The following is an 11,545-nucleotide window of genomic DNA, read 5'->3' as shown; positions in this document are numbered from 1 at the left end:
TGATTATTTATTCCTATACTGTAAAGTCAGTTTGTTAAAAATATTCAGTAACTTTCTAATTATAACAGATATTAAAAAGTATTCATCCTATTATGTGAACTTTTCTACCAAAAGGTTTATAATTCTCTCTGACTCATAGGTTGGGATGCTAGTCTTGAACTCAAAAGGCATCCTGGTAGAAACCAATCATGTCAGACTTACTATGACTCATAAAGCATAAACAGTTCTAATTTATTTCCATTTCCAGCACAAATGGGCCATAACAAACCACATAAATTCATTAGCATACATGTTAGAATAATACATAGTCTGATTTCCCTCATGCTATAAATTAAGTTACTCTAAGTATTAGTGTGCAGAATACTTAGACTAAGAATGAAATATTAAATCAGTATTTACCCCATAAGCTATGCACAGATACCTTAACAATTTACCTCTCAAAATATGCTTTTAGTGATGCAGTAGCTCATTGCCATAGAGCTTTTTATGATGATTCTACTTAATAAAATATTTCTTTGCAGGAAGAAAGAAAGAATTTCCCCAAAACTACAAAAAACATTTTTAAAGCAATTTTTCAGATTACAATGTTAAACTCATCTCCACCTCTGTAAAAGTACATGGCATGCAATCTTTAAAGTTTCACTGAGTTTCAGGATTGTTCTTGAAAAGATACTCTGCCTACAATTGAAAGAAAGAAAGACAAGTCAATATTGAGGTATACGGGAGTTCCCATCGTGGCTCAGTGGTTAACGAATCTGACTAGGAACCATGAGGTTATGGGTTCAGTCCCTGTCCTTGCTCAGTGGGTTAAGGATCTGGCGTTGCCAATAGCTGTGGTGTAGGTTGCAGACGTGGCTTGGATCCCGTGTTGCTGTGGCTCTGGCATAGGCCGGCAGCTACAGCTCCTATTCGACCCCTAGCCTGGGAACCTCCATATGCCTCGGGAGCGGCCCAAGAAATGGCAAAAAATATATATATATATCGAGGAATACGGAATGACTGGCCAATGGGGACCTGCTGTATAGCACAGGGAACGCTACCTGATATTCTGTGATCATCTGTGTGGGAAAAGAATCTGAAGAAGGATGGATGTGTAACTGAACCACTTTGTTGTTCAGCAGAAATGATCACAACACTGTAAATCGACTCCACTTCAATAAAACTTCAAAAAAATGAAAAAGTGAAAAAAATTTAAAAATGAACAGTTTAGAAGATACTACAAGATATTTATTAGACATATATTTGTATTATTCATGTTTACTTGATAATAATTAATAAAAATCTTATTATAGGAGTTCCCGCCGTGGCTCAGTGGTTAATGAATCCAACTAGGAACCATGAGGTTGCGGGTTCGGTCCCTGCCCTTGCTCAGTGGGTTAAGGATCCGGCGTTGCTGTGAGCTGTGGTGTAGGTTGCAAACGCGGCTCAGATTCCACGTTGCTGTGGCTCAGGTGCAGGCTGGTGGCTACAGCTCCGATTAGACCCCTAGCCTGGGAACCTCCATATGCCGTAGGAGCGGCCCAAGAAATAGCAAAAAGATTAAAATAAATAAATAAAAATCTTATTATAAACTGTGAAGGTGTAAGAAACTATTTCCCAAATAACCAGCCACAAAATTTCTCTATCTCAATGGGCTTTCCATTTAGATTCAGGCAAATCTTATTTTCAAATTGACATTTAAAAACAACAAGGAGTTCCCACTGTGGCACAGTGGAAACGAATCCGACTAGTATCCATGAGGACACAGGTTTGATCCCTAGCCTCGTCCAGTGGGTTAGGGATCCAGCATAGCCATGAGCTGTAATGTAGGTCACAGATGCGGCTTAGGTCTGGCTTTGCTGTGGCTGTGGCGTTTGCCAGCGGTTACAGTTGCAATTTGACCCCTAGCCTGAGAAACTCCATATGCTTCAGGTGGGGCCCTAAAAAGACCAAAAACTAAAAAATAAAAAGTAAATAAAATACAAACAACAACAATAACAACTTAATTCTCTTACCAGAAAATCAACAGGATCATCGGGTCTAACCTTACAACACTCGTTGAGACCCTGCATAAGCGTCGGCATAACGTAGGTCATTAAATAGTTTCTCAAGGGAATGGACTGAGCCTCCAATAATTCTCTTTCTTCTCTTTTCACTTCTTCTAGTCTTTTATTCTACGAATAGAACATTGGGGGGGTGGGGTAAATAGACAGAAAAGGCAGTGAACACTTCCATACAATTCAGTCCAGAGTACACTAGAAGTAGGTACTGCTGCAAATGCTCATCACGCTATGAAAAAGATGGCATTTCCGATCAGCAGAGAAAAACGTAAATGGTGGTATGATAACTGCCCCGTCATTTAGAAAATGGATCCCTACCTTACTTGCATTTTTTATATTTTTTTGGTCTTTTTAGGGCCACACCACAGCATATGGAAGTTCCCAGGCTAGGGATCGAATCGGAGCTGTTGCCACCGGCCTATGCCACAGCCACACCAGATCTGAATGGTGTCTGTGGCCTACATGCCAGCTCATGGCCAGATCCTTAACCCACTGAGCAAGTCCAGGGATCGAACCTGTGTCTTCGTGGTTACTAGTCAGATTCGTTTCTGATGAGCCACGACGGGAACTCCCCTACCTCACTTCTTAAACCAAAATAATTTGTAGCTGCCCAGATGTAGCAAAGTGAAAGAAGAAAGGAAGGAAGGAAGGAAGGAGGGAGGGAAGAAAGAAGGAAGGAAGGGAGGGAGAAAGGACTGCAGCAGTGCTCATAGGAAGCCTAGAAGGTACTGGTCTGACGGGCGGGTGCTAGTCCTTGCTCAGCACAGGCCTTGCTCCCCCAGGACTAATGATCCCAGCTCTTCTTCGAGAGATCGCCCGTCTCAGCCTAGCGGATTAGATAGGACTTAAGCCCATCGATTCTGCCCACCTCCTGGCCATGGACGCCAGTGTGGCCAAAAAATTTTAAAAATTAAAAAGCTCGGATATTACAGGCGTGCACACTCTTTTCTAGGCACTGTCCACATATTTGTACATATATTATTTCTTTAATCACTACAGTGACGCTGTGAAGCGGGTGCCACCATCATCCTCATTTTACAGATGGAGAAAATGGGACACAGAGAGGAGCTACGTCAGGGCCGTATACCTACAAAGAGAGGGATCTGCATTCAGAAGCACACCTCGGGCGACTGCTGTCCCCCAGGCCATCCCTGCTTCTTTCAACTACCTTATCAGGAGGCGGTGGTGGTGGTGGTGGTGGTGGTTTTCAATTGAGGTGTAGTAGACAGTGCCTAGAAAAGAGTGTGCACGCCTGTAATATCCGAGCTTTTTAATTTTTTAAAATTTTTGGCCACACTGGCGTCCATGGCCAGGAGGTGGGCAGAATCGATGGGCTTAAGTCCTATCTAATCCGCTAGGCTGAGACAGGCGATCTCTCGAAGAAGAGCTGGGATCATTAGTCCTGGGGGAGCAAGGCCTGTGCTGAGCAAGGACTAGCACCCGCCCGTCAGACCAGTACCTTCTAGGCTTTCTATGAGCACTGCTATTCTCCCGCCTTCCTTGATTTACACTGTTGCATTAATTTCTGCTATACAGCACAGTGTTTCAGTTATACATAAATATGCACATCTGCATATATATATATATATATACACACACATATAGATACGTTATTTTTTAAATATTCTTTTCCACTTGGTTAATCTCAGGATGTTATTATTTTTTTATTTATTTCCTTATGTTGCTTTTCAGGGCCACACCTGCAGCATATGGAAGTTCCCAGGCTAGGGGTCAAATTGGATCTACAGCAGCTGGCCTGCACCACAGCCACAGCCACGCTGGATCCAAGCCCCGTCTGTGACCTACACTGCAGCTCACAGCAATGCCAGACCCTTAATCCACTGAGCAAGGCCAAGGTACTCAACCCATATCCTCACAGATACTAGTCTGATTCGTTTCCACTGCACCATGTCAGGAACTCCCTATCTCAGGATTTTGAATTTAGTTCCCTGTGCCTTAGAGGAGGACCTGTTGTTTATCCATTCTATAAATAACAGTTTGCATCAGCTAAGCCCAGCCTCCCAGTCCATCCCTCCCCCACCTCCCCCCACTCAGGGGTTGCTTTTACAAAATCAGAAGTAAAAGATACACAAGAACCCAAACATCAGCAGAGAGAAACTGTGTATCATTAAGAAGAAATCTACCTGCCTAACTAATAAGTTGTTAAGTTTGAGATCAGAGACGTGGACATTGTTTTTTGTTTATCAGCTTGGCAGGTGTGAGCACAGGTGAGAAAGCAGGCTTGGAGGAGGTGTAGGAAAAGGCACTGGTAGACCTCATGTGGACTTTACCCCTGCTGAAGGGTAGTTGAGAAATATGTACCCAGGACTTGCTGTTGTAGAGCAGAGCAAATGAATCTGACTAGTATCCATGAGGATGCTGGTTCGATCCCTGACCTCGCCCAGTGGGTTAAGGATCTGCCGTTGCTGTGAGCTGTGGTGTAGGTCACAGACTAGGCTCAGATCCCACATTGCTGTGGCTGTGGTGTAGGCTGGCAGCTACAGCTCAGATTCGACTCCTAGCCTGGGAACTTCCATGTGCTGCAGGTGTGGCCCTAACAGGCAAATAATAAGAATGAAATAAATAAATATGGACCCCAAATTAAACCCTGACCTAGCAAACCTTAGGAATTTACCCTAAGGAGATAATCCGGCACCCAAAGATCTATGCCTAAGAGATTCTTTCCTCCCTCCCCTCCCTCCTTCCTTCCCTCCCTTCACAAATGTTTGTCGAGTGTCTGTTACATGCCAAGCACTATTGTCAGCTTTGGGAATATGGTGGTGCACAACACAGACCAAAATATCCGCCCTCGTGTAATTTAAATTCTATGCAGGTAAAAGACAATAAACGAGATAAAGATTAAAAAGATACGGTACGGTAGATACTATAAGGGCAAGCAGGGAAATTTTAAATCATGGAAGGGTATGACTTGCTGTGCAGATGGGCAAGCGTTGAAAGCCCTCATGGGGAAGATAACTTTTAGCAGAGACCGAGCAAGTGAGGAAGTTCGTTGCAACAGGTGGCGGGATGCGTGGATGCTCCGGGAAATATTAGAAACAGGCAGGTCACGGAGGACTTCGGGGGCCGCAATAGGGAGTTTGGACTCTTGTCTAACGGTGATAGGCCACCTGTGAGGAGGTTTTTTTATTGTTATTTTTTTTAATTGTTATTTCCCCAATACAATTTTTTTTTTCTAGTGTACCGCATGGCGAGCCAGTGACACGTGAGGAGTTTAAACAGAGAATGGCCATGGAGGATCTGCATTTTATTTATTTATTTTGATTTTTAAATTTTATAAAATTTTTTATGAGGATCTGTATTTTAGAAGGATATCTGGCGGCAGCAGGGGAACAGATTGGAGGTGGACAAGGCAGAGCTGGAGAGACCAGCCAGAAGGTAGCACGTAATTCTGGCACCCTGGTCAGAAGAAGTGGAGCCCTGCAGGGGATGCGAGTCCTGTTTGAGGAGGCGGAATAGGTAAGAGTCAGTGATTTGGATTTCCCAGAGTGGCTCAGCTGGCCAAGAGCCCGGCATTGGGGTTTGATCCCCAGCCTCTCTCAGGGGGTTAAGGATGCGGCGTTGCAGCAACCTGCGGCCTAGGTCACAGACACAGCTGCCATCGCTGTGGTGTAGGCTGGTAGCTGCAGCTCTGATGTGACCCCTAGCCCAGGAACTTCCCTATGTGAAGGTGTGCCCCCCTAAAAAGAGAGAGAGAAAAAAAGTAAGAGTCAGTGATTTGGAGAAGAAGGGTGGAGTGAGGCTGACCAGGTTAGAGCCACACACACTCCCTCTCACCCACTCCTCCCAGCGAGCCGTCCTCTCGGCTGTCTCCACCGCCTCCTGCTGCTCTCGCTCTGCTTCCTCCAAGGCCTCCCTGGCCAGCTGCTCCTCCGCGGCCTTCCGCTCCTCTTCGGCCTTTTCTTCGTCTGTTAGGCCGTAATTGCGGGGCTCCCCAATCTCTTTGATGAGCCGTTTGATAGCAAGTCTGTTTTGAGCGTCTTCGAGTCTCCCTACATCTTTAAATACCAGAAGAGAGACAGGGATCAACACAGACTCTTAGCGTCTGGTCCTGGCTGCAGTCTAGTCTGAGACCACGCTCAGGAAAATTCCCGATCCCGGGTACCTTGTGCTGGCAAGGCATGAATTACCAGATGGGGGCTTCCCTTTCTCGTTACCAGCACAGTTTAGAGTTTCTGGCCTCACTGGCAAATGTCGGGCCGGCATCTGGGAATCGCAGGGGGCAAAATGAGGGCTCTGGACCTGGAGCTGCGACAGTCACCCCTGATTGAGCGGATGGTGGGGGTGTGGACCCCCTCAGAAGGAGGGCGTTCTCCACCCTGGAAGCATTCCAGCAGAGACCGGGGCCCTTCCCTCGGGGGTTTCCACAGAGACAAGTCCTTCACTTGGAGGTCAGGCTGGGTGACCCCCAGGTTTCTCTTGCCCTCTCTTTCTCAGAATCAATGATCCTGGGATAGATTTTCAATTCATAAAAAAGAAAAAATGAACTGTTTCAGTTAGCCTGCTTGAATAGGAAAAAGCCCAAACCTCAGAATATGCGACTAATGTTAATATCAAAACCAAAGGAAGAAGAAGAGGGAGTCAGGAGGGGACGAAATGGCTTGTTGGTGACAGGAAGTTCCCCTGTGAAGCGCTAAAGAGTAAACTCTGCACCAGCCTCTGGGGTTTGCTTGGGGGAGTCTGCATAGACGGGTGAGCAGTGGACACCCTTCCCTGGGGGTCACTGCTCCCCTAGGCCCCCAGCACAGCCACTGCTGTCTTTCCTCCCCCACTCCCACACTAACTCTGTATAACCTTGACCTAGACTGGAGGCACCGCTGGATTCTAACACAGAAAGAGAGGAAAAGCAGGGCCGGTGTGTCGGTGCGTGGGCAGAGGCAAGCCCTTAAAAAGAGCAAAACAGGAGTTTCCGTGGTGGCGCAGTGGTTAACGAATCTGACTGGGTGGGAACCATGAGGTTGCAGGTTTGATCCCTGCTCTTGCTCAGCCGTGAGCTGTGGTGTAGGTCGCAGATGCGGCTCGGATCCCGCGTTGCTGTGGCTCTGGGTAGCCCTAGCCTGGGAACCTCCATATGCCGCGGGAGCGGCCCAAGAAATAGCAAAAAGACAAAAAAAAAAAAAAAAAAAAAAAAAAGAGCAAAACGAAACTGAAAGAGAAACCTCCTGGGGGCCACTTCCTGGTTGCCTGCGCTCTGACATTTAACTCTTCTCTCCCTGGCTCCTTGAGGAGAGAACTGACAAGCTCGATGCCTAGAAAGTGCTCGGACACATTCCTGAAAATGCTCGAGGCTTCCGGAGCAAGTTCTCAAGGGCAAAGAACACCGCTGTCTCCAGGAGGACTGACTTCTGCCCTGACCTTGGGGTGGAGGAAGTGCCGATTAGCGGTGGGGGGTGGGGGGGAAGCACCTGCTCCAGCCAGGACCTTCCCCACGTCTGGCTCTGGGCTTGGCTCCCAGGGGAACCCGGAAACTCCGGGGCTCTGGGACAAACGGAGAGAGAGGGCAGTCCTGGTCCAAAGAGGGAAAGAGAAAAGAGATGCCGAGAGAGAAGTGGAGTCCAGAGAGGGCATGCAGACGGCCGCGTCCTTGCAGGGCCTCCTTCCAGGGCCTCCTTCCAGACCCTCCTGAGGCCGGGCTGTGTTCCTGACCTCGACACCCTCCCCCGGGGCCACCCGTGTGCTGCGTTTCTCCCCTCTGCTTTTCCGTCATCTCCCCGACGGTCAGTGTGGACATGAGGCCAGATGTGAAGGGTGCAGGATGTGACGGGAGCCCAGTGGTCGCTCCTTCATTCCACCCCAACGTTTCTGTCTTTCTCCCTGGGGCTTTCCTGATCTTTCCGGAAATAATTTTGGGGGCTTTCCTGAAGAGATGACAATCACTGTTTTGTGAAATTTGCTTACCATTCTTTTCTAGCTCTCTGATGAAATAGGGTAAATTACTTGCCATATCAGGAGGTGTGGAATGCCTAGCTTTGACATACAGGACATGTACCATAAACACAGGCCTGTCCAAATGAGGCCACAACCCAACCACTTCGGAGGGTGCAAAGCAGAGGATTTGCAGATTTATAAGTTGTGTCATTTTTCCCCCCTTTTACAGCATATGGAAATTCCCAGGCTAGGGGTCAAATCAGAGCTACAGCTGTTGGCCTACACCACAGCCACAGCAACACCACTCCAAGCCGCATACATGACCAACCCCATGGTTTGCGGCGACGCTGGATCCTTAACCCACTGACAGAGGCCAGGGGTTGAACCTACATCCTCACAGACACTATGGTGGGTTCTTAACCCACTGAGGCACCACAGGATGACACCACATCATTTTATGTCTTCATATTAGTACTAAAAGCAAAATGAATTTTCAGTTATGAACGCTTCATAATTCTTTCAGTTATAAACTTCTCATACCTCTTATCCTCACCACTCGTTAACAGCTCTACACACCAGGAACTTTTCTTTTTTTGGTCTTTTTGGCCATATCCACCGCATGTGGAAGTTCCCAGGCCAGGGATTGAACCTCCTAAGCCACAGCAGCTACCTGGGCCACTGCAGTGACAACTCTGGATCCTTTACCAGCTGCGCTGTAAGAGAACTCTGAGCCAGGAACTATTTTCCCATTTCACAAATGAGAAGACGGAAGGCCGAGCCAGCCCTGGAATCAGCTCTCTGGGCTCACGCTGATAGTTTCCCGTAGCTCTAAGCCTCCCAGTATTTCAGGATCCAGATGCTGTCCAGCTGCTTCTTGGTGTTGAAACGAGGCCTTGGGAGGCCCAGAAGGTCAGCCTGGCCCACTCAGCTTCCACCAAGCGAGGGGTTTCTAACCAAACCCAAAGGAAGACCAGGTGTCCAGATCCAGAAAGCTAGAAAGGAAATTTGGAGGTTCTGCCGGCCAAGGAGAGGAGAACCAGCTGCGATCTGGAGCCAGGAGCAGTGACAGTGGCGGCGAGGCCAACGAGAGACCGTATTCACCAAGCACTTGCTGGGCGCTAATCTCTGCATTAAGGGTTTACGGAAGCAGGAAGAACGCTCTGAAGAGCTATTCAATTTCTGAGCAGCTAAGGGGTGAGCTGGCCAGTCTGAAAGCCAAGAGGGCCTCTGCGAAGAGCACTAGTGTCCTCAAATGCTGTGGGGATGGAACGCGGCCCCTGAGGAAGCTGGGGAAATGGCCCAAAGCCACTGGCAGGTGACACCCCTATCTCTGAAGTGCCCTTTGCAAAATGCCAATTTGGCATCGAGAACATATCCAGATGTTTTCATATAACAGTAACACCTGCCACACCACCAAATCCTCAGGAAGGCCACTCCCCTGTCTTAGACTGACTTCCCGGCCCCAGGCACACAGTTCTAGCCCCCTGTCCTCCCCCAGCCCTATGACCAGGGTGCCCCGGGTTGGCTGGGGGTCCTGATACGGGGCGGCAGTGCTCCGCGTTCACGCTATCCCTGGGTTTACTTGGTACCTATGTGTGTTGGGTGGATTTCAAGTTCATCGAAGTAGTTCAAGACAGTCTCGTCTTCGGTGTTGATGTGCCGATAGTTGCTCAGAGCTCGGAGGAAGCGGTCCTGGCTGTAGTGTGTCCCCGCCACGATGCTCTCTGGGAGGTTGATCACCCGCTCCTTCAGGAAATCATCCGAGGCATCCAGCGAACAGACGAATTCTGGAGAGAAGGATAAGCTCGTGAGCTCACGTGGTGACTGTGCTGGTGGACAGTTCACTGCTAAACCAAAAGCCTGGTTACCATCTGGGACCTCCTGTTGCCGCAAAGGGCCTGACATTGGCCTTGCTGCCTCTCATGCAGGCATAGGTATGCCAATCAGCCCGGTTTCCAACGGCCACCCTAGGAGGCCCAATCGGTGGGTAGTTCGTGAGATCTATTATTTTTTATTTATTTATTTATTTTGTGGTCTTTTGTCTTTTTTTTTTTTTTTTTAGGGCCGCAGTGGAAGTTCCCAGGCTAGGGGTCTAATTGGAGATACAGCTGCCAGCCAACACCACAGCCACAGCAACACTGGATCCTTAACCCACTGAGCGAGGCCAGGGATTGAACCCACAACCTCATGGTTCCTAGTCGGATTGTTTCTGCTGCACCACGACGGGAACTCCAAGATCTATTATTTTTGTTTCCCTTCCTCCCTCTCTCCCTTTCTGCATTCCTTCCTTTCATTTCTACTTTTTTTTTTTTTCTTTTTTTGGCCATACTCATCGTATGTAGAGGTTCCTGGGCCAGGGATCAAACCTGTGCTACGGTAGTGACTCCAGTAACAGCAGTGACAATGCCGGATCCTTACCCCACTGAGCCTCCAGGGAACACCCTTCCCTACTTCTTTCAGTAAAAGCAGCAGAAGTTATAAATACAGACCTCGAATAGCCCTGTGATACCTGCTGTCAGTCTCCTGGTGAATCCTCACCGTGTCAATTTTCCAGCGCAGGCTCCCAAAGAGATGCACCACTATGAGCAGAATGCTTTAATGGCAGATTTGCTAAATTAATAAGACAAAGACTCCCCTGGGAGTTTAATTTTCTGTGGATCATGTTCCTGCCTCACTTCATGCCATGGGCAACGAAAAGTCTGTTCGGTCGAACGCGGCCGGGGCCTATCCAGTAATTGATACACGGAATGGTGGCCATCTCACCCTCCTGCGATTTTCTTCTTTCTCTCTTCATTTTTTTTGCTTTTTACGGCCGCACCTGCGGCATATGGACGTTCCTGGGCTAGGGGTCGGATTGGAGCTGCCAGCCTACACCACAGCCACAGCGACACCAGAGCCTTGTTACAACCTACGCCTCACTCATGGCAGCGAGCGAGGCCAGATATCAAACCTGCGTCCTCATGGCTACCAGTCGGGTTCGTTACCACTACGCCACAATGGGAACTCTGCGGTTTTCTCTATTTTTAATTTTTTTTTTTTTTTTTTTGGCCAAACTTGTGGCATGCAGAAGCTCCCCGTCAGGGATCCAACCCACAGCCCAGCAGTAACCAGAGCCACAGCAGGGACAACACCAGATCCTTAACCAGCTGAGCCACCAGGGAACTCTGCAATTCTCTTTTAAACTATAAAAGGAGACGTTTCTCCAGCTCCTGGTATAGATTCCGTGGATATGTGTGGACAGACTGAACGAATGATTGAAGTATAGATCTGTGAAATAAACTTTCGAGGCAAGGTACTCGACAGGGCCAGAGGACCAGAGGCCCAGAGGCCCGTCCTCTTGAGAACATCTGAGAATGTGTAAAACAACCTGCTGCCTGTAAGAGCCTGGCAAAGGTTGGGGGTGGGCTCATTTTCATTCTAAAATTGTGTTGGTTTGCACATAATAATGCCATTCTCACTTAACTGCATTCTAGTCAGCTTTCTTGAGGGGATGAAAAAAGGGTGCCGGACAGAGTCCAGGCCGGGCGCAGACCAGGGGTGTGTGGAACATGCGAGAACATCATCAAAAGCTGAGGACAGAGCTTGTGGAATACATTCCATAAATTCATGGAGTTCCCTGG

General features: G+C 48.1%; 1 protein-coding gene across 4 annotated transcripts in view; it reads right to left on the bottom strand.

The window, feature by feature from the left end:
* Window positions 1–210: 210 nt before the first annotated feature.
* AK7 (adenylate kinase 7) overlaps window positions 211–11,545 on the bottom strand; it is a 57,309-nt gene continuing 45,974 nt past the window's right edge. For 2 of the 4 annotated variants that reach the window (XM_021099675.2, XM_021099676.2), the window contains exons 15-18: window positions 9,515–9,712; window positions 5,835–6,055; window positions 1,995–2,153; window positions 211–678 (exon numbers count right to left, since the gene is read on the bottom strand). In XM_021099675.2, the coding sequence (XP_020955334.2) occupies window positions 640–678; window positions 1,995–2,153; window positions 5,835–6,055; window positions 9,515–9,712 (617 nt within the window). In that variant the 3' untranslated portion in view covers window positions 211–639. Of the gene's footprint in view, window positions 679–1,994; window positions 2,154–5,298; window positions 5,738–5,834; window positions 6,056–9,514; window positions 9,713–11,545 lie in introns of those variants that run through there. The other 2 variants (XM_021099678.2, XM_021099677.2) reach the window with 2 other exon arrangements.

Source organism: Sus scrofa, chromosome 7, assembly GCF_054392235.1.
Source record: "Sus scrofa isolate SSC_HxYL_T2T_F1_AM1 chromosome 7, Sscrofa_HxYL_maternal_Yorkshire_Landrace_v2.0, whole genome shotgun sequence".
NCBI classification, from domain to species: Eukaryota; Metazoa; Chordata; class Mammalia; order Artiodactyla; family Suidae; genus Sus; species Sus scrofa.
This window is presented reverse-complemented; position numbering and strand designations above follow the sequence as displayed.